Source organism: Carcharhinus amblyrhynchos, chromosome 11 (assembly GCF_965287045.1).
Source record: "Carcharhinus amblyrhynchos chromosome 11, sCarAmb.v2.hapA, whole genome shotgun sequence".
Classification (NCBI taxonomy): Eukaryota; Metazoa; Chordata; class Chondrichthyes; order Carcharhiniformes; family Carcharhinidae; genus Carcharhinus; species Carcharhinus amblyrhynchos.
Window position 1 is genome coordinate 85522050 of NC_137334.1, and position 23560 is coordinate 85545609.

The following is a 23560-nucleotide window of genomic DNA, read 5'->3' on the forward strand; positions in this document are numbered from 1 at the left end:
TCTCGGAGGCTATTTCCCAGGGCTGAAATGGTCGCTACAAGAGGACACAGGTTTAAGGTGCTGGGGAGCAGGTACAGAGGAGATGTCAAGGGTGAGTTTTTCATTCAGAGGGTGGTGAGTGAGTGGAATCGGCTGCCGTCGGTGGTGGTAGGGGCGAACTCGGTGGGGTCTTTTAAAAGAATTCTGGATGAGTACATGGGATTTAATGGGATTGGGAGTTATCGATAGTTCTATGGCCTGGTAGGTATGGATATGATTGGTGCAATTTGTGGGCCGAAGGGCCTGTTTGTGCTGTAGTGTTCTATGTTCCATGTTCTGTACAAATGAGATGAGATGCATGTAAATGATCAATTGGCATGATTTAAAGAGAAGGAGAATTCTTTCCAATCCAGGCTAATATTTGTCACTCAAACAACACAACTGAAATGGATTACCTGGTCTTTAACCCATTGATGTGGGACCTTGTTGTTTGCTCATTGGCTGCTGTCTTTCTTTAAGTGTTACAGTAATTATAATTGGAATGTACTCTATCGGCTGCGAAGTGCTTCAGAATGTCTTGAGATCATGATAAGTAGGGTAGAAATGTCAATTATTTGGGGACATATGTTTAAGATAAAAGAGGGAAAGGTTAAAAAAGATGTGAGAGACAACTGTTATACGCAGAGGGTGGTAAGTGCCTGGAGTGCACTGCCAGAGGAGGTGGTAGAAGCAGATACAATAGCAACGTTCAAGAGGCACCTTGACAGATCCATGAATAGGCAGGGAATAGAGGGATATGGACCGTGTGGAGGCAAAAGGTCTCTAGTTTAGAAAGGCATCATGTGTCAGTGCAGGCTTGGTGGGCCAAAGGCCCTGTTCCTGTGCTGTACTGTTCTTTGTTTTATAAATATATAACATATGCAACAATTTTTAATCTCTCCTTTACACGAAGCGATTTTTCAATGTTAACACAACCGTAAAAAGAAACATCCAGTGGGATTTTACAGCTTCTCCAGCCAACAAGATCTTCTGGTCCCATTGAAGTTGACCTCTCCTGGTGGCTCCTCGGCAGTGGGGTAGGTGAAACATGCTGGCCACATCTACCTTGAGAAAACCTGCCAGCTATCTTGTCTACATTGAAGTTCCATTGGTGAGATCTTCCAGGCATCTACTGGGACGAGGGACTAAGTCCTCAAATAAGTGAGCACCAGATCAACAATGTCAATACCCTGCAAGCTTGATCCTTTTTTATGAAGATTTCTCTTCAATCACCCATCTTTGCAGATACCTTATCCATGCTTTGCTGCTTTGCGTATGCACTTGGGTATTCTGAAAGGTATAAGTAGTTACACCTCCAGATTATGTTAATCAGTTCTTACAACTTCCTTTTTATTTAAAAAATGTTACATAATAATCAATCATTCAAAGTTTTTTTTGAACGAAGCAGGGTTGAAGTCTATTTTATTCTGAGTCTAACGATAGTGCGGGTAAACCACTGACCATTTTGGTGAGTGAATTTAATTTTTAACCGAATTGTGTGGTATGGTGGCACAGTGGTTAGCACTGCTGCCTCACAGTGCCAGGAACCTGCGTTCAATTCCAGTCTCGTTCACTGTCTGTGAGGAGTTTGCACATTCTCCCTGTGTCTGTGTGGGTTTACATAAGAACTAGGAATAGGAGTAGGCCTTCCGGCCCCTCAAGCCTGCTCTTCCATTCAATAAGATCATGGCTGATCTTTTTGTGGACTCAGCTCCACTTACTCGCCCGCTCACCATAGTCCTTAATTCCTTTACAGTCCAAAAATCCATCTGTCTTTGCCTTAAAAACATTCAATGAGGTAGACTCAACTGCTTCACTGGGCAGGGAATTCCACACATTCACAATCCTTTTGGTGAAGAATTTCCTCGTCAACTCAGTCTTAAATCTGTTCCCCCTTATTTTGAGGCCATGGCCCTAGTTTCACCTGCCCATGGAAACAACCTCCCTGCTTCTATCTTATCAATTCCCTTCATAATCTTATATGTTTCTATAAGATCCCTCCTCATTCTTCTGAATTCCAATGAGTATAGTCCTAGACTACTCAATCTCTCCTCACAAGCAAACCCTTTCAACTCTGGAATTAACCGAGTGAATCTCGTCTTCATCCTCTCCAGTGCCAGGATATCCTTTCTCAAGTAAGAAGACCAAAACTGTACACAGTACTCCAAGTGTGGCCTCACCAGCACCTTAGACAGCTGCAACATAACATCACTGTTTTTAAACTCCATCCCTCCAGCAATGAAGGAGAAAATTCCATCTGCCTTCTTAATTACTTGCTGCACCTGCAAACCAATTCCTTGTGATTCTTGCAGAAGGACACTGCATGCTGCAGTTTTTTACCATTTAAATAATAGCCCATTTTGTTGTTATTCCTACCAAAATGGATGACCTCACATTTACCAACATTGTACTCCATCTGCCAGACCCTTGCCCACTCATTTAGATTATCTTTATCCCTTTGCAGACTCCCAGCATCCTCTGCACACTTTGCTTTGCCGCCCATCTTAGGGTCATCTGCGAATTTTGACACACTACACTTGGTCCCCAACTCCCAATCATCTATGTTTCCTCCAACAGTCCAAAGATGTGTGGGTCAGGTTGGTTGGCAATGCTAAAATAACCCTAGTCTCAGGGGGATTAGCAGGGTAAGTATGTGGGGCTACGGAAATAGAGCCTGGGTAGAATTGTGGTTGGTGCAGACTTGATGGGCCAAATGGCCTCTTTCTGCATTATAGGGATTCTATGAATTCTGTGGTATGACTTATGGAGGAGAGGACTGAGGTAAACTGTGCACCCCCCATTCTGATCATAACAACTGGAAGTAAAGTGATAGTCCGAATAGATTATGGTCATCAGAGCACAATTCAAGATGTTTTTAAGGATCATTAAGGGACTTCAAATTCAAAACACTTGGAGTGGAAGAAAATGATTAAAATGCAGGAACACCATGCTTGAATGAGAATTGTAATTGGCACAGGCATGTGTTTATCTGAAGTGGAATGCAGGTGAAGTGCCTGAGCACAAATGCACATTAGTGAAACCAGAACAATGAGAGAGATATTTGCATGGATTAATCTGATTCAGAGTCGAATGTCAAGTACCAGGTTGATGTAATGGGCTTTTTCTTTTTAATCATCTGGTTTTTGTGTTTGAGCTGATGATCGTAAAATTGTTATTTTTGTCACGAAGTTTCAAATGGGTTGCGGTCTATTGTCAGGAGAGGATAATAACTGAAAGGTAATCGGGGAAGTTCTCTGTCAACCACTAACTGAGCAAATGTTTCTTGCTCAGTCATAAAATCATCAAATCCCTACAGTGCAGAAGGAGGCCATTTGGCCCATTGAGTCTGCACCAATCACAATCCCACCTCAGCCCTATTCCCATAACCCCTCATACTTACCCCCTGACACAAGATGGGATGGCCAATCAACCTAACCCACGCATCTTCGGCCTCCATGTAAAGATTTTTTTCTTATTTATTCGTAGGACATGGGCATCACTGGCTGGCCATCATTTATTGCCCATCCCTAGTTGCCCTTAAAACTGAGTGGCCTGTTAGGCCATTTGAGAGTCAACAACATTGCTGTGGGCCTGGAGTCACATGTAGGCTAGGTAAGGAAGGCAGATTTCCTTCCCTAAAGGGCATTAACGATGGGGTTTTCTGACAATGGTTTCATGGTCACCAGTAAATTCTTAATTTCAGCTATTTTTTATTGAATTCAAATTCTACCATCCAGTGTGGTGGGATTCAAACCCGGGTATCCAGAACATTAGCTGAGCTTCTGGAGTAATAGTATCATGCTAATACCACTAGGCCATTGCTTCTCCTGTAATGTAGCTATACATCTAAGGGAAATTAAAAGTAGAATATTTCTTTCTGGTAAAAATATTTTGCGCTTCCCTCAGTTATGATATCGATTGTTTAGGTGGCCCATTGCCTTCGGCAACTTTTGGAATAAGAGAACAATTAATAAAATTGATCAGAAATGTTAACTCTAGTCCAGAATTTTGGCAAAGAGGCGGGAAGTGAGAGCTGGCAGCCATTGATTTGATTTGATTTATTATTGTCACATGTATTAGTATACAGTGAGAAGTATTGTTTCTTGTGCGACATACAGACAAGGCATACCATTCATAGAGAAGGAAAGGAGCAAGTGCAGAATATAGTGTTACAGTCACAGCTAAGGTGCAGAGAAAATTAATGCAAGATAGGTCCATTCAAAAGTCTGATGGCAACAGGGAAGAAGCCATTCTCAAGTCGGTTAGTCTGTGGCTTCAGACATTTGTATCTTGTTCATGATGGAAGAAGCTGAAAGAACGGCCGGGGTGTGTGGGATTCCTAATTATGCTGGCTGCTTTTCTGAGGCAGTAGGAAGTGTAGACAGAGTCAGTGAATGGGAGCTGGACACACTCGAGCTGCCTTGGTAGAAAGGCCCCAAGGTGGGGTGGATATGAGATGGAGTTGGGCCTGCCCTCTCCAGAAGAGGGGTGACAGAGTGCTGAGACAGACTGGCTAAAAGGCCGACCTTGATTCCCTGCTTTTCCCAGCCACTGTATCTCATATCTCTTTCCACAATTATTACCCCAGCACCTGCCTTGGAGATGTCGACCGTCTTGTCTCCATAAGATATTGATATTGGACTATCATCAATTTGACAACACACAGAAATTAGGTGGAACTCTGTGACGCAGACTCTTCTTGAGTATGACATGTTGCATTTTTACAAGTCTAAATCGAAGTTGAACTGCCAAGACATCACACTGTGTGTTGTGAAGTGGTTTGCCTTAAATCCTCCAACCTTTTTATGTCAGCCACATTCACTCACAATGTGGTGAATAGTTTGATCTCAGTGGCCATAGTTATGTGTTCAGTTTTGCTTGAAGTTCCATTTGCAGAAGGGGTGCAATGTCTTTATATGGAAAATGTGCACGTGGATCATTCTTTTCAACTGTGGTGACATGCTGGAAGCCTACTGTCACATCATTCACCAGCCCAGGGGTCGTCAGATGGCACAGTGGTTAGCACACTGCATCACAGCGCCAGAGACCCAGGTTCAATTCCAGCCATAGGTCACTATTTGTGCGGAGTTTGCACATTGTTTGCGTGGGTTTCCTCTGAGTGCTCCGGTCTCCTCGCATACTCCAAAGATGTGCAGGTTAGGTGGATTGGCCATGCTAAATTGCCCCTTAGTGTCAGGGGAACGAGCAGGCTAAATAAGTGGGATTACGGGGATCGGCCAAATGACCTCCTTCTACACTGTAGGGATTCTATGATTCTTTGTTGGCCACATTGATGTCAACCCCAGAGGTTGTTGCACTTGTCCTTTTTGTCAAAGCATGCTTCCCTCAAAGTAATCATCAAGGTCCAGAAAGGTTTGCTTGATTTGAGTTTGTTGTTTGATTGGTTTTGAAGGTCTTTATGGATTGGCGGTTGTGGGTTGATATTGAATCATAGAATCCCTGCAGTGCAGAGGTACCAGAGAATCCCGCTGGCATGAATGGCCGGAGAATTCCACCCATTGTCCCTACAAAAAGCCCCAGGCTCAAGCAGGAGATTGGGTTAATAACTAAATGAGTGTTCAAGGTACAATTGAAGGCATATGCAAACCGTGTGGGCTTCATTTAACGACATCTCTTTTCATTATTGACCATTCTTATGTATATTCTTCTTATTATATCCATGATGTGATCAGATGTGATGTGATGAGGAGCAGCATGGTGTCACAGTGTTTAGCACTGATGCTTCACAGTGCCAGGGACCCAGGTTCGATTCCTGGCTTGGGTCACTGTCTGTATGGAGTCTGCATGTTCTCCCTGTGCCTACGTGTATTTCCTCTGGGTGCTCTGGTTTTCTCTCACAATACGAAAGATGTGTTGGTTAGGTGCATCGGCCAAGCTAATTTCTCCATCCTGATACCCAAAGAGGTGCCAGAGTGTGGCGACCAGGGGATTTTCATAGTAACTTCATTGCAGTGTTAATGTAAACCTACTTGTGACACTAAACTTTAAAAAGTTTTGCTGTGATCACAATGCACATCAAAATCACATCCGATTGCAACTATGTCACCGCACTGAAATTTATATTCTTGCTCTTCTTATTTTTCTTGTCTTTTCCCCATTACGAAAGTTGGTTTTGCTTTGGCAACAGCCAAATTACAGAGCTGGAGACCTTTCATGCATTTACATAGTGCCCATCACAACCTCAGTACTTCTGAAAGACCTTCAAATCCAATTGAATTCTGTTGAAGTGTAATCACCATCATAATAGGAAATACTTCCAGTGGCAGCGAATTCCACAGGCTAACCACTCTATGGTTAAAGAAATTTCTCCTCATCTCGGTTACAAACGATCTACCCTCTTTCCTAAGACCGCAACCCCTGATTCTGGACACCCCCACCATTGGGAATGGCCTTCTTGACCTACCCTGCCTAATCCTGTTAGAATTTTACAGCTTTCTATGAGATTCCTCCTCATTCTTCTGAACTCCAGCAGATATAATGCCAACTGACTCAATCTCCCCTTATACAGCAGTCCCGTCAATCCAGGAAACAGTCTGTAAACTTTCGTTGTACTCCCTCTAGAACAAGAACATTCTTCCTCAAATAAGGAGACAAAACTGCACACAACATTCCAGGTGTGTCCTATACAATTGCATCAAGACATCCCTGCTCCTGCACTGAATCCTCTTGTTATGAAAGCCAACATACCATTTGCCTTTTTTACCGCCTGCTGCACCCGCATGCTTACCTTCAACGACTGGTGCACGAGGATACCCAGGCCTTGTTGTACGTTCCCCTCTGCGAATGAATGGCCGTTCAGAGAGTAATCTGCCTTTCCGTTTTTGAAAGTGGATAACCTCACAATTATCCACATTATGCTGTATCTGCCATTCAATTGCCCACTTAATCATCTTGCCCCAATCACACCAAAGGATCTTTCCATCCTCCTCACAGCTCACCCTCCCACCCAGCTTTGTGTCTTCTGCAAATTTGGAGATATTAAATTTAGTTCCATCATCTTTTGATTTGATTTGATTTATTATTGTCGCATGTATTGGTATAGAGTGATAAGTATTGTTTCTTGCGCACTACACAGACAAGGCATACCGTTCATGGAGAAGGAAAGGAGAGAGTGCAGAATGTAGTATTACAGTCATAGCTAGGATATAGACAAAGAACAACGTGCGAGGTGGGTCCATTCAAAAATCTGATGGAAGCAGGGAAGAATCTGTTGTTGAGTTGGTTGGTACATGACCTCAGACTTTTGTGTCTTCTTCCCAATGGAAGAAGGTCGAAGATAATGCGTCTGGGGTGTGTGGGGTCCTTAATTATGCTGGCTGCTTTTCCAAGGCAGTGGGAATTGTAAGCAGAGTTAATGAATGGGAGGCTGTTTTGCATGATGGACTGGGTTTCATTCACAACCCTTTGTAGCTTCTTGCAGTCTTGGGCAGAGCAGGAGCCATACCAAGCTGTGACTCGACCAGGAAGAACTCTTTCTATGGTGCAACTGTGAAAGTTGGTGAGAGTCATAGCAAACTCGCCAAATTTCCTTAGCCTTGTGAGAACCATTAACATACATACATACATAATATACATAATAGAACATAGAACATTACAGCGCAGAACAGGCCCTTCGGCCCACGATGTTGCGTCGACCAGTTAAAAAACAATGACCCTCTAACCTAAACCAATCCCTTTCCATCCATAAACCTATCCACGGATCTCTTAAACGCCCCCAAACTAGGCGCATTTACAACTGCAGCAGGCAGGGCATTCCAATCCCTCACCACCCTCTGGGTAAAGAACCTACCCCTGACATCCGTCCTATAACAACCCCCCCTTAACTTAAAGCCATGCCCCCTCGTGCTAGCTTTCTCCATCCGAGGAAAAAGGCTATCACTGTCCACCCTATCTAAACCTCTAATCATCTTATATGTTTCAATAAGATCCCCTCTTAGCCACCTTCTTTCCAACGAAAACAACCCCAAATCCCTCAGTCTCTCCTCATAGGACCTCCCCTCCATACCAGGCAACATCCTGGTAAACCTCCTCTGCACCCTCTTCAAAGCCTCCACATCCTTCCTATAATGTGGGGACCAGAACTGCACACAATACTCCAAGTGCGGCCGCACCAGAGTTGTGTACAGTTGCAACATGACGCTGCGACTCCTAAATTCAATCCCCCTACCAATAAACGCCAAGACACTGTATGCCTTCTTAACAACCTTATCTACTTGATTCCCAACTTTCAGGGATCTATGTACACATACACCTAGATCCCTCTGTTCATCCACACTATTCAGAGTCCTCCCGTTAGCCCTATACTCGACACATCTGTTATTCCTGCCAAAGTGAATTACCTCACACTTCTCCGCATTAAACTCCATCTGCCACCTCTCGGCCCAGCTCTGCAACCTGTCCAAGTCTCCCTGCAAACTATGACACCCTTCCTCACTATCTACCACACCTCCGACTTTGGTGTCATCAGCAAATTTACTAATCCACCCAACTATACCCTCATCCAGATCATTAGTAAAAATTACAAACAGCAGTGGCCCCAAAACAGATCCCTGAGGCACACCACTCGTAACCGAACTCCATGACAAATACTTACCATCAACCACCACCCTCTGTCTCCTATCTGCTAGCCAATTCCTGATCCAATTACCTAGATTACCCCCAATCCCATACATCTGTATTTTCTGCGGAAGCCTTCCATGGTGAACCTTATCAAACGCCTTACTAAAATCCATATATTCCACGTCAACTGCCTCACCCCCATCCACCTCTTTGGTCACTTTCTCAAAAAACTCAATAAGGTTAGTAATAAATCATTAATGTACATATTGAATAGCTGGGATGCCAGCATTGATATTTGCGGTACCCCACCAGTCACTGCTGCCATTTGGAAAAATACCCATTTATTCCTACTTTCTGTTTGCTATCTGCCAACCAGTTTTCTGCCTGTCCTTCGGAAGCTGAAATATCCAGCAAACAATTGATCTTTTTCAATCATACACGAGGAGAAAGTGTCCACGTTCTGGGTTTCCTTCTGTCAACTCACACATGCCGTTTCACTAACAATAGCCTAGGCAGCAAAATTTAAAACAAAATAAATAATATTAAACTATCACCAGGAGGCTAGATGAAGAACTCTCACAAGAAAGACCAAAAAAAAACTCTTTCAAAATTGTTATCAAAATGCCTTTCACGCCATTTACGCACATAGACCAAATAAATCCTTCATATAAGCATGGTACATTTGTTCTGATGCTATTGTCAGTTAGCTACCACGGACAGAGCTATCAGAACTCAACTGTATATTTTATGTGGAGATGTGCACAAAGAGATTGAATGCACGTTCTGCCTCAGTAGATTTTCCTTTTGTTAAAATCAGATGCAAAGGAAACCGAGGGAATCATCAGGTAATTTATTACTTGCAGTATTGCTGGATGCAAGACCTGGAAATTTGTTCAAACCAGCCTGTGAGTGGGGTAAAGAGAAATGATACGCATGCCAGAATGTGAAAAGCCTCGACTGCATCAGAAGCTGCAACCACCTTGGGTGGCCACAAGGCACGGTAGTTAGCACTGCTGTCTCACAGCACCAGGCACTCAGGTTCAATTCCAACCTCGGGTCACTGTCTGTGTGGAGTTTGCACACTCTCCCAGTGTCTGCATGGGCTTCCTTGGCATGTTCCAGTTTACTCCCACACTCCAAAGATACATAGGTTAGGTGGATTGACCATGCTAAATTAACCCTAGTGACAGGGGATTAGCGGGGCAAGTACATGGGGTTATGGGGGGAACAGGGCCTAGGAGGGATTGTTGTCGGTGCAGATTTGATGGGCTGAATGACCTCCTTCCACATTGCAGAGTTTCTGTAGTTCTATGATTATACTTGCTGTCAAGAGAATTTGCATTAGGAGCCACTGTCGGATTAGCAATGGGCCTCCAGTAGGTCGTGGAAGAATGAGGCCACTGGAAGAGGGGGAGAGAGTGAACGGGAGGAATGGGGAGATGGCAATTGGGTAGAGAATCAAGGTTGTGATCAGCAGGGGTGGAGTTGGGATAATTGGGAAAATAGAGATCAATGAATTGTAGTGTTGGGGTGTGGAGAGGGAGTTGGGGGGGGGGGGAGTTGGTCTGCAAATCTGGGGACACAGAGGAGGCCAACACTCCTCTACTCCCTGAAAACACATTCACATATCCTGTCATGAATTAACTTTTTTGCTAGTGATGGTTAGGTCTCATGAGAACCATGTTTCCCTGAACCTACTTGCCTGGTTACGTTTAGGGTAGCCTGATTTTACAATGATGGCCATAAATAGACATTGGATTCCCCCCTATTTCTCTATGCCACGAATTTTGCCTTTTTTCAGCATAGTCTGTAACAAGTAGGCGGCACGGTGGCATAATGGCTTGCACCTCACAGCACCAGGATTCTAGGTTCAATTCTGGCCTTGGGTTACTGTGTAGTTTGCACGGTCTCCCCATGTCTGTGTGGGTTTCCTCCAGGTGCCCCGGTTTCCCCCCCCAGTCCAGTGATGTGCAGGCTAGGTTGATTTGCCACGCTAAATTGTCCCTTAGTGTTAGGGGATTAGCACGGTAAATATATGGCTTTACAGGGATAGGGCCTGGGTGGGATTGTTGTCAGTGCAGATTTGAAGGTCTAAATGACTTCTTTCTGCACTTGATGATTCAATGAAACTGCCAACATGTCCCATCCAGTCACTATATAGGATGGTTACATGTCATTGAATTTCTCGGGTAAAGTTCCCTCACCTCTAAAGAGAACAATGTGAATCTCTCAACTTCTCACACCAACCATAGATTATTGGCTCGAACCTTCTGCTGCAGTCATCAGCTGATTGATGCTTTGCTCAGGCTTACTGCACCCTGATGCTGCTCTGTGTTTTGGCCGGGTCTTCCAACCCCAGTTTCTTTAGAAATGCGGAACGTATAGTCCCAGAAAGAATTCAATTGCAGAGCTGGAGCATCAGCGAAGGGTAGACTTCTACATGTCGCACATCGTGGGCCATCCGTCCATTTTCTGAGACGCTGAGAGTGGACACTTTGGCACGCTGCAATAAAGAACCAAGAGTGCCTTCGAAGGGGAACATCATGAGTGTTGAAGTTCATTGAATTGTTTCACCAATCAACAAAAAGAGTAGGCAAGACTTTTTGTTAAACTGTTCAAATCATGAAGTTGAGAAAACAATATCATTTCTAACAGAATAAAATTGAAAAGCAGCGAGGCTATGTTCAGGAAGGCGATGACCTTGTGCTACTATCACTAGACTATTAATCCAGAAACTCAGCTAATATTCTGGGGATCCGGGTTTTGAATCCCATCACGGCAGATGGTGGAATTTGAATTCAATATAAAATATCTGGGATTAAGAATCTACTGATGACTGTGCAATCAATGTGGATTGTGAGAAAACCCAGCTGGTTCACAAATGTCCTTTAGGGAAGGAAATCTGCAGTCCTTACCTGGTTTGGTTTACATGTGACTCCAGAGCCATTGCAACATGGTTAACTCCCAGCTGCCCTCCATGGACAACTAGGGATGGGCAATAAATGCTAGCCAGTCAGCAACACCCATTTCCCACAAATTAATTTTAAAATTCCAGAACCTTATTTTGACACTACTTAGAATGACGTGCACAGTTTTGCTCTCCCTATTACAAAACTTATAGAGTTAAAAGAATAGTTATAGTAATGATTGACATAGACCATAATGTAATTGAGATATCAGTAGTCATGTGCTGGAGAAGCTGTGGAGTTGTACTCATGGGAGACATGCTTACTCTATGACCGATCTTATACATGGTATTAATAAATGAAGCAAGCACCATGGTAAGACTCTCCAGATGAGATAGGCCAGACGTACCAGAAACCAGGAACCGCACAATCAGTACATGAAATGAAAAAGGCTGTAGAAGTTCTGGAGAAGGTAATAAAGATATACAGAACTGAGCAGTAATAACTAGCAGGAAAAAGGTGAACTTAGAAAAATTGAGAGGTGGCCAAAAATATGTGTGATAATGTGGCCTTTTTAAGGGGGCCACTTTCCCAGAGCCATGTGGTCAGATCAGACCCTCTGGAGTGTCAAGGCGGGAAGCTGAGCCAGTAGAGTGTGAGGATGCATATCCCGGGTCAAGAAGATTGACAGTTGGAGTCAGGGAGGAGTACAGTAAAGTTGCATAGTTATTCTGTAAGACCCTATTTGAATGTATCTTTATTCATTGCTTTTTGTGTTCTGAAGCCTCATCGAGTCACCCTTGATTTATTACAAGTGGTCTTTAATATTAGTGAGGTTTTGATAGGATAAACTAAAATGGCCAACGTGATTGTGCCAGAGGACTGGAGAGTGGCAAATGCTGTTCCTCTCTTCAAGAAAGGAAATAGGAATGACCCTGGTAATTATAGGACAGTTACTCTAACTTACCAACCACTGAAGTAAATGGAAAAGGTCCTGAGGGATAGGATTTACGACCATTTGGAAAGATGCAGCTTAATCCGGGATAGTCAGCACAGTCTTGTATGGGGTAAGTCTTGCCTCACAAATTTGATTGAATTCTTTGAGAAGGTAACTAAGTGTGTAGATGAAAGTAGAGAAATTGATGTTGTACACATGGATTTTAGGAAGGTGTTTGATAAGGTTCCCTATGGTAGGCCCATGAAAAAAGTAAGGAAGTGTGGGATAGAAGGAAATTTGGCCGATTGGGTAAGAAAATGGCTATCTCATAGGAGACAGAGAGTGTTGGTGGAAGGAAAATTTTCAGACTGGAGGCCAGTTACCAGCAGTTTACCACAGGGATCAATGCTGAGTCCTCTGCTATTTGTGATTTCTATCAATGACTTGGAAGAGGGGGCTGAAGGGTGGGTTAGTAAGTTTGCTGATGACATCAAGATTGGTGGAGTAGTGGAGGAGGTGGAGGACTCTTGTAGGCTGAAAAGAGACATTGATAGGATGCAGAGCTGGACTGAAAAATGACACTGGAGTTTAGCCCTAATAAGTGTGAGGTGATTCATTTTGGTAGGACAAACTTGAATGCGGATTACAGGGTCAATGGCAGGATTCTGAGGAATGTGAAGGAACAGGGAGATCTTAGGGTTCATATCCACAGATCTCTGAAGGTTGCCACTCAAGTGGATAGAGCCGTGAAGAAATCTTATAGTGTGTTAGCATTTATTAACAAGGGGTTTGAGTTTAAGGGCCGTGAGGTAATGCTGTAACTGTACAGGACCTTGGTGAGACCACATTTGGAACATAGTGTTCAGTTCTGATCACCTCACTATAAGAAGGATGTGGAAGCATTGGAGAAAGTACAGAGGAGATTTACCAGGATGCTGCCTGGTTTGTAGGTCTCATGAGGAAAGGTTGAGGAAGCTGGGGCTTTTCTCTTTAGAGTGGAGGAGGATGAGTGGTGACTTAATAAAAGTTTATAAGATGATGAGGGGGTTAGATAGAGTGGACGTGCAGAGACTATTTCCTCGTGTGGATGTAGCTGTTACTAGAGGGCATAACTATAAGGTTCATAGTGGGAGATATAGGAGGGATGTCCGAGGTAGGTTCTTTACTCAGAGAGTGGTTAGGGTGTAGAATGCACTGCCTGCTGTGATAGTGGAGTCAGATATTTTAGGAACTTTCAAGCAGTTATTGGATAAGCACATGGAGCACACCAGAATGATAGGGAGTGGGATAGCTTGATCTTGGGTTTGGACATAGCTCGGCACAACATCGAGGGCCGAAGGACCTGTACTGTGCTGGAATGTTCTATGTTCTATAAGATGTTTCCGCTTATTGGAGAATTCATGTCCAGTGATTCTTAGCCATGAATAAATCCGATGGGATGGCGCAATGACACAATGGTTAGCACTGCTGTCTCATAGCGGCAGGGATCTGTGTTCAATTCTGACCTTGGGTGACTATCTGCATGGAGTTTGCACATTCTACTCATGTCCGCGTGGGTTTCCTCCCATGATCCAAAGATGTGCAGATTAGGTGGAATGACCATGGTAAAATGCTCCTTAGTGTCTAAAAATGTATAGGTTAGATGGATCATGCATGGGAAATGTGTGGGGTAACAGGGATAGGATGGGAGAGAGGGCCTGGGCGAGACACTCTGTCAGAGAGTCAGTGCAGACTCGATGGGCGAAATGGCCTCTTCTGCACTGGAGGATTTCTATGAATAGGGAATTCAGGAGAAACGTTTTATCCATGCAGAGAGCGATAAGAAGGTGGTACTTGCTGCCGCATTGATGTTTTTGAGGGGAAGTTAAATAAACACAAGGAAGTTCGAAATGAGAGGTTAATCTGCTAGGAGGAGATGGGACAATGTTTGTGTGGAGCACAGACACTGGACTGAACCAGATGTGTCAGATGGCAAGTTTCAGTACGCTAAATGCTATGTAATTATAAAGACCCAGAGATGATGGGAACTGAGTGATGATGAATCACATTTGAATTTTTTTTTAATGTTGAGAAGTTGCATGGAATCTTGTGGCAAACATCATTAAACCAACTATTCAAAGATAATCCTCTTAACATTCATCGCTTCGTGTTTGTTGATACAGTGACAATCACAACCATTTTGTTTTTATTTTCACTGTCTGGCGGTATTCCATTTTCTTGTAATTGCTTGTTAAAGATCTTAAGTGGCTGTACATTTCATGCTTGAAGTAAGTTTCTATGCAGGATTAATGATACACAGCTTGCAACTCATGTCCAGAGGAAAGACACATGAACACGTTGTGATATCTCATTTTTATTTTAACACAGTGATTTTGTCCTCAAAAATAAGGTCTTTTCATGTCCATTAAAATTCCGAATACACTGTCAAGTTCTGTGTTATCTTTTTTTCCAGATGGGGCGCCATTGACCTGGTGGATTGGGAGGACCAATGAGAAGCAGACATACTGGGGAGGTTCATCGCCAGGCGTTCAAAAATGTGCCTGTGGATTGGAGGAGAGCTGCTTGGATACCAAGTATCACTGCAACTGCGATGCGGACAGAGATGAATGGTACTGTGACATTTTGAGATGATAGTGCATCTTAACAGCGTTAGTCCAATGTTTTAGATTTTTCGTCCATAGTTCCAATCTTGTGTGTCCAATGTGAACATGGACGTCTCAATCCAAGGACCTGAACTTCTATAACTTGTGTTGGTCTCCGATGGGGACCAGGGAACTGAAAAGGGGACCTTCAGATTCTGAGCTCCTTTAAGAAATTTTAAAACGACAATTTTTGTACTTTTTCCTTTCTGATTCTTTTTTTTCTCTCTTGTAATCGTACCACAAGATTCTCTGTTCCACCACAATCTATCCCATGGAATTTTGAAATCAAAACATTTCAATCCATATAGGAGCAGAAAGCAGCATTTGGATAAATCATAGAATCCTATAGTGCAGAAGATTTGGCCCATCAAGTCTGCACCAAGCATAATCCCACCCAGGCTCTATGCCCACAACCCCATGCATTTACCTGCTAACCACTCCCCCAACAATAAGGGGCAAATTCACCTAATCCGCACAGCTTGGACTGTCGGAGGAAACTGGAGCACCTGGAGGAAGCCCACACAGGCACGAGGAGAATGTACAAACTCCACACAGATGGTGACCTGAGGCTGGAATTGACCCTGGTGCTGTGAGACAGCAGTGCTAACCATGGTGCCATAAGTCGCCCTATGTGTTGCTGTCTCAAAGTGAAATGAATCCAGTGTAATTAATCTTTCATTCCTCGATGGTGAGGTTTCAGCAAGCCCACCACGCATCTGCATACACTCACACATGCACAAACACACACACACATACACATACTCACACATGTGCACACACTCACACATGCATGCCCACGCACTCATAAATACACACACTCACATACACACCAGGATTTCATCAATGATAGAGGAAAGGAGATAAAAGCAGGGTGGCATGGTGGCACAATGCTTCTATTGGCTGCCATTAGCTTGACCCTTCAGTCATAGCTAGTATATGCCCATGACCGTGTTCCATGTTGTGACTGGCATCCAAAAGGAGCCAGAATATATGGTAACTGGAGATGGACCTATCAACTGCATCAGCTGAGTGGGTCTGCTTCATCTTATAGAATCCCGACAGTGAAGAAGAAGGACATTCAGCCCATCGACTCTGCACTGACCACCATCTAACCCAGGCCCTATTCCCATAACCCCACATTTTTACCCTGCTAATCCGCCTGACACGAAGGTCAATTTAGCATGGCCAATCAACCTAATCCGCACATCTTTGGACTGCGGGAGAAAACCGGAGTATCTGGTGGAAACCCAAGCAGATATGGGGAGAATGTGCAAACTCCATACAGGCAGTGACCCGACTGCCAGAATTGAACCCAGGTCCCTGGCATTGTGAGGTAGCAGTGCTCACCATTGTGTCCCCATTCTGGGAAAGCTGATATGACAGGTTTTTGGGATGCATCAGCTTGTAACACACAATGTTAGAAGTCTCCTGTCGGACAAATCTTCTTCAAAGATCAGGCTCTCATGTTCTTTCCCCCTGCAACAATGGCTCCTTCCTCATCCCAAAAGTACACTGGTTAAATCAGTGTTGGTTTCCCAATTGATGCGTGACTACTAATTACTAAATTCCTATCATTGGCTCAACTGTAACAACGAGGGACTGAATGAAAATCACTCTGGAGTTATTGCTTCTGAAGTAACCTTGTTCGCTTCAGTCATGTGTATCTTTTTTCATGACAGATCACACTTGACATTGTCAATCCAGAGATTCTTTGCCTTTTGTCCTTTAGGGAAGAAAATAGCTCGGTAGGTCTCTAGATGTCTTTTATATGGACCCATAGGAGGGATTTGATAAGGTTACATATAAGGGTCTGGGACCAAAAATGAGAGTGCATTGAATTGCAGTTAACCTATTGACGTGGAAATTGATTAAGGGAACAGGATGTCTGTATAATAGATATGTACTCAATTGGCACAATATGACGAGTAGATTTCCCCAGGAATCTGTATTAATTCATTCACTTTTTATTATATTTGTATTGACTGCTGTAGAAATATAAAATTAAATATTCAGGTTCGGCGATTACACCAGGTTAGGTGACAAAGTGACGATGGGAGCAAAAAAGTTGCAATGAGACTAAAGGCAAGTTAATGAATTAAAACCGTTTTTCCGTACTTATTCACTGAAAGATATCACATGGACTAGTATAGCCATAGGTTAAAAGTAAAGTCTCCATAGTCCCAGATGCCCATAGGCTGCACGACCTTTTGATTTGATTTATTATTGTCACATGTATCAGTATGCAGTGAAAAGTATTGTTTCTTGTGCACTATACAGACAAAGCATACTGTTCATAGAGAAGGAGAGAGTGTAGAATGTAATGTTACAGTCATACTTAGGGTCGAGAGAAAGATCAACTTAATGTGAGGAAGGTCCATTCAAAAGCCTGATCACAGCAGGGAAGAAGCTGTTCTTGTGTCAGTTGGTGTGTGATCTCAGACTTTTATATCTTTTTCCCAATGGAAGAAGGTGGAAGAGAGAATGTCCGGGATGTGTGGGGTCCTTGATTATAGAACATAGAACACTACAGCACAAACAGGCCCTTTGGCCCTCAAGTTGAGCCGATCACATTTATACCGACCAAGCTGGCTGCTTTGCCAAGGCAGCAGGAGGTGTAGACAGAGTCAGTGGATGGGGGGCTGGTTTGCATGTGGAATTGGTCTACATTCATGACCTTTTGTAGTTTTTTGAAGTCTTGGGCAGAACAGGACACATACCAAGCTGGGGGTGGGGTGGAGGGTGGGGGGATGGGGGGAGCTGACTAGTGGTGATCTAACCTGAGGGTCACCACACCACAAGTGAGGGCCAAAGTTGAGGATGTGGCTTTTTCATGAATAACTCAGCCGGTATGGGAATTGAACCCGCACTGTCAGCGTGGCCCTGCATCAGAAACCAGCTGTACAGCCAACTGATCCAACTGACTGGAATTTTCCAGTTAGCCTGCTGGACCTGGCCAAGGCACCAGAAACTAAGCTCATTTGCTGGGAGATGTCTTTCCAGGGTCTGGCCTCAGTGCAAATGCTCCATGTCAGATTTGAGGCTCTTCCATGTGCCTGCCTAGCCATAGCTGCAGCTGCAGCCCACCTTGTGGAGAGGTTTCCCTTCTACAATGGTGGTCAAACTGTTGTGGCTATTTATACTTGGAAATTCCCATAAAGGTACCTCAGAATGGAGGTGTCTTCTCTCTCTCCATCTTACTCAGGTGGCAGGTTGCTGCTTCTTCTGACTCTTATTGGCCCTCGAGATTTGAGAGCTATTCTAAGCATGACAATCCTGCTTCTCTGGCCATGGGAAATCACTGTCAGATGACTCTTTCAGGTCATGACCTTTATTTGACCTGAAAGGCAGGGTCATGATCCAAAGGGCAAGATCCGACCTAAACGTTCAATTGCTGCAGACAAAAATATGTTTAATTATTTTTTTTCTTATTCAGTCATATAGCTTGCCTATTTTTACGTTGTTGAGTAATAGTTTTGTGTAGGAACACAGGAGCGAGAGTAGGCTATATTTATTTCACTTAAATCTGCCCTGTCGAATTCTTCAATGGTACCTGCAATCCTTAATGGACTTTAACTCCCAAAACAGCTCAAAAAGAATATTGCAATCTGTTCAGCCCCATCCTGTCTGTAGAATCCTTTGGGCTGCTCTGATAAGTTGATTTAGCTCCCTTCAAGTGGACTTTGATTCCTCTCTCCGTTCACTCCTGTGCCAGCTCTTGAGAAGGGTTTTCCAATTAGTCCAACTTCCCCACTGTTTCCCTCTATCCCTGCAACTTCCTTCATCCCTTTTCAGATACGTTTCCCTTCAGAAAGCTACTATTGAACCTGCTTCCATCATTTTTTCAGGCAGGGCGCTCCATATCAAAACAATGTATCCGTCCTTTTTTCAAATACTATCAAGGATTGTCTTTTCCTGGGACAGCAGTCAACGTTCTGATAATACACCGCGTATGAAAAAAATCTCACTCGAGCTTACTTTAGTTTGGTTAGCACTGCTGTCTCACTGTGCCAGGGACCAGGGCTCGATTCCCAGCTTGGGTCTGTGCAAAATCTGCACCTTGTTCCCGTGACTGTGTGGGTTTCCTCCCGGTGCTCCGGTTCCTCCCACAGTGCAAAAGATGTGCTGGTTAGGTGCATTGGCCATGTTAAATTCTCCCTCAGTGTAATCGAACAGGCGCCGGAATGTGGGGACAAGAGGATTTTCACAGTAACTTCATTGCAGTGTTAATATAAGCCTTCTTGTGACACAAATAAATAAACTTAAATAAAACTTTTTAAAAATGTTAACGTAATTTTTATTTTCAGGATCCAAATAAGATGAATGGTTAGGGGGTTTTAGTTCAGATGGGCAGCATGGTTGGTGCAGGCTTGGAGGGCCGAAGGGCCTGGTCCTGTGCTATAATTTTCTTTGTTTTTTGAATGTTTTCAACATATCCCACAGTAAACATGTGAGATGCAAGTATCTGATTAGGCTGGAGACATATTTTTCCAACTTGTCAGAGGCCATGTCAGATATTTCAATTTGCTTTGCAAACTCCTAACATCGCCTTTCATTTTTATCTGAAACATATTCTTCTCTAGTTGTTCAGGGGAGATGGTGACATGGGTGGTAATGCAGATTTAAGTGAAATAAATATAGCCTACTCCCACTGCTGTGTTCCTACATGTAATATATATATATATACACAAAACTATCATTCAACAATGCAAAAATGGGCAAGCTATATGGCGGAATAAGAAAAAATTAATTAATTAAACATATTTTTATCTGTAGCAATTGAACGTTTAGGCTGGATCTTGCCCTATGGGTCATGACCCTGATTTTCAGGTCAAATAAAGGTCATGACCCTGAAAGAGTCATCTGACAGTAATTTCCCATGGCCAGAGATGCCGGATTGTCATGCTTAGGGTGGCTGTCAAAGCTCGAGGGCCAGTAAGAGTCCCTCCAGCTCAGAAGAAGCAGCAACCTGCCACATGGGTGAGAGACAGACAGAGAGAGAGAGAGAAGACACCTCCATTCTGAGGTACCCTTATGGGAATTCTCAAGTAATCCTGAGTAATCCTGAGGCCCAGTTTTGGGGGCATGGGTTTCACATGGGTGCAAGTTAAAATCAATTAATGATTCGGGAATATAAAGCAAGACACAGTAATGGTGACCACGACAGCTATCATTGATTGCTGTAAAGCAAAACCCAGCTGGTTTTCTCATGACCCTCAGGGCAAGAAACCTGACTCCACACCCAACGTGGTTGACTCTTAACTGCCGTCTTAAATGGCCGAGCCAATCACTGATTTTGAGGGTAATTAGGGAAGGGCAACCTTGAAGGCTGACCCCCATCCATTGAAGTTCAAAAATAAATCAATTTTAAAGTTTGTTTATTTATTAGTGTCACAAGTAGGCTTACGTTAACACTGCAATGAAATTACTGTGAAAATCCCCTAGTCGCCACACTCCGGCACCTGTTCGGGTACACTGAGGGAGAATTTAGCATGGCCAATGTACCTGGACAGAATGTCTTTCGGACTATGGAAGGAAATCGGGGCACCCGGAGGAAATGCATGTAGAAATGGGGAGAACGTGCAGACTCCCCACAAATAGTGACCCAAGCCGAGAATCGAACCCAGGTCCCTGGCACTGTGAAGCAGCAATACTAAGCACTGTGCCATCGTGCTGCGCCCGGCAAAGAAAGCATTAGCATCTTTCATGACATTAGGATGTCCCAAGATGCTTTTAGCCGATGAGTCACTGTGCTGAAGCAGCCATTTTGTGTATGACATGCTCCCACCAACTTCAGTATCAATATTCTGTTCTAGTGTCCACTTGGAGAGTTCAAATACCAGGGCCCACCAGTTACTGCTGAAGTTAGAGGTTAGGACAGAAGTCAGGTGAAACATTTTCGGCTCAAAGTGTGATTAAAATGTGCAATAAATTGTTCGGTAAAGTTGTCAGAATAGGCAGCGTAAATGGATATCAAAGACACCTAGGACGGTACTGGAGAAGTTGCGAAAGTCTATTATCAAGGATTTCCTAACTCGGCATTTGGAAGACAGTGGTATAATCAAAGTCAGCATGGATTTACAGAAGGGAAATCATGCTTGATGAATTTATTGGAATTCTTTGAGGATGTAACTAGTAGAGTTGACCAAAGAGAATCAGTGGATTATTTAGACTTTCAGAAGGCTTTCGACAAGGTCTCATACAACAGACTAATATGTGAAGTTAAAGCATATGGGATTGCAGGTAATGTCTTGAGATGGATAGAAAGCTTGTTAGCAGATAGGAAGCAAAGAGTTGGCATAAATGGGTGTTTTTCTGATTGGCAGTCAGTGACTAGTGGAGTTCCACAGAGATCTGTGCTAGGACCCCAACTGTTCACATTATATGCTGATGATTTGGGAGAGGAAACTAAATGTATCATCTCAAAGCTTGCAGGTGATACAAGGTTGGGTGTGAGGAGGATGCTTCAGCGTAATTTGGACAGACTGAATATGTGGGCACCTGCATTGCAGGTGCAATATAATGTGGGTAGGTGTGAGGTTATCTACTTTAATAGCAATAATAGGAAGACAGATTATTACTTGAATGGGTGTAAATTGAAAGTGGCGGATACTCAACGAGACCTTGGAGTTCTTTTCCATCAGTCACCGAAAGTAAGTGCGCAGGTACAGTAGGCAATAAAAAAGACAAATGGTATGTTGGTTTTCACAACAAGAGCATTTAAGTATAGAGGTAAGGATGTTTTGCTGCAATTGGTGAGGCCACAGCTGGAGTATTGTGTTCAGTTTTGGTGTCTTTATCTGAGGAAGGATGTCCTTGCTATAGTGGGAATACAGCGAAGGTTTACCAGGCTGATTCCTGGGATGGCAGGTCTATCATATGAGGAGACACTAAGTAGGATTATATTCACTGGAGTTTAGAAGTGAGGGGGGATCTCATAGAGAATTATAAAATTCTAACAGGATTAGACAGGGTAGATTCAGAAAGATTGTTCCCAATGGTGGGAGTCCAGAGCTAGGGGTCATAGCCTGAGGAAAAGGGGTAAACCTATTATAACTAAGGTGAGGAGAAATGTCTTCAGCCAGCGGGTGGTGAATGTGAGGAATTCACAATCACAGAATGTAGTTGAGGCCAAAATGCTGTCTGATTTCAAGAAGAAATTAGATATAGCTTTTGGGGTTAAAAAAATCAAGGGTTATGGGAGGAAGGGGGGATCAAGATATTGAATTCGATGATCAGTCTTGATCAAGTGGTGGAGCAGGCTTGAAGAGCTGAATGGCCTACTCCTGCTTCTAGTTTCTATGTTTGCATGTTTTTATATAGCTGGAAAGTGGATAGATGATGTTGATAGATTAAGAGGGAATGAATGGTCTTGGGCTTTTTAGTTTCTTACACCTTGTTTTGTTGAGATCCATACATCAGATTCTAGTTAATGTTTAAACTTAGCCTTCCTGTTCCATAACCATTGTGAATTATTTAACTTCTGCCATGAATTGATCAGTCATGAAGCATCCACAGTCTCCCGCTGCTTAAACCGAGAGGGAATAAAGTAAGATTTTACCAAGGATTTGAAATCAGTTTCAATCAAACATTCACATTTGCCTTGAAGTCATTAATCCCTGGTCGCCTACTCTGATTCCGTTGGACAAGTAATCTTTAATGTTGTGACGGAAATGGTTACAGAGATGCAACAGGAAAGTTTATTTCCATTACCCTTGTGATGATGTGTTTCCCCTAACATAATTCAAGTGTGGGGAGGTTTTGTTTCGAGAGTGTGTTTGATGCTTTGCTTATTTTTGTACAACGGATGATGTGGGCCCAGATATTCTGAGCAGGGCTACTGGTATTTGGGGGTCAGGGGGTGGAGGATTTGGCTGGTCAGTGGTAACTGAGTGATCGGGGAGGGGGTATGTTCTCAGGGGTGGTGGTCAGTGACAGTAGGGACATCAAACAGATGGGACAATTGGAGGGGCCAGTTGTGTAGTTACACAGATGTTGACAGAAGTTTTAATCTGTCTAACATATCCTGGGCAACTGCCCAGTAGAGAACCATCCCAAGTCTCCCGTCCACCACTCCACACAAAAAAAGACTGACATGAATAAACATGGAAAGATCTAAGGGAAAAGAAGACAGCAAACCACAATATAAGGGCAAGCCATCACAAGAGACGACAAGCGTTTGACATGAGACAAACAAAAGGGAAAGGGGACATGTCCTCTCTCCCTGTCTGACCCCAGAAATCTAACGTCAATTAGGAGACATTCGAGGAGGGCCACAGGAAAGCAGAGGAATCAGAAGTTGAAACTTCCCTGGCAATTCCTACATGAATCCACACGTCAGGACTTTCATGCATCTTCAATCGGATGTCAGGAATCTGATGATCCAGAGACTCCTATGGCTCGTGACATGATGAATGAGGAGGCGATGGCCTGGTGGTATTATTGTTAGACTATTAATCCAGAAACTCAGCTAATATTCC

General features: G+C 43.5%; 1 protein-coding gene across 1 annotated transcript in view; it reads left to right on the plus strand.

The window, feature by feature from the left end:
• Positions 1 to 23560, plus strand: part of LOC145350301 (contactin-associated protein-like 5) — a 1016709-nt gene that overhangs the window by 769084 nt on the left and 224065 nt on the right. The window contains exon 14 of the mRNA XM_080199494.1: positions 14894 to 15050. Coding sequence (XP_080055620.1) covers positions 14894 to 15050 — 157 coding nt within the window. The remainder of the gene's footprint in view (positions 1 to 14893; positions 15051 to 23560) is intronic.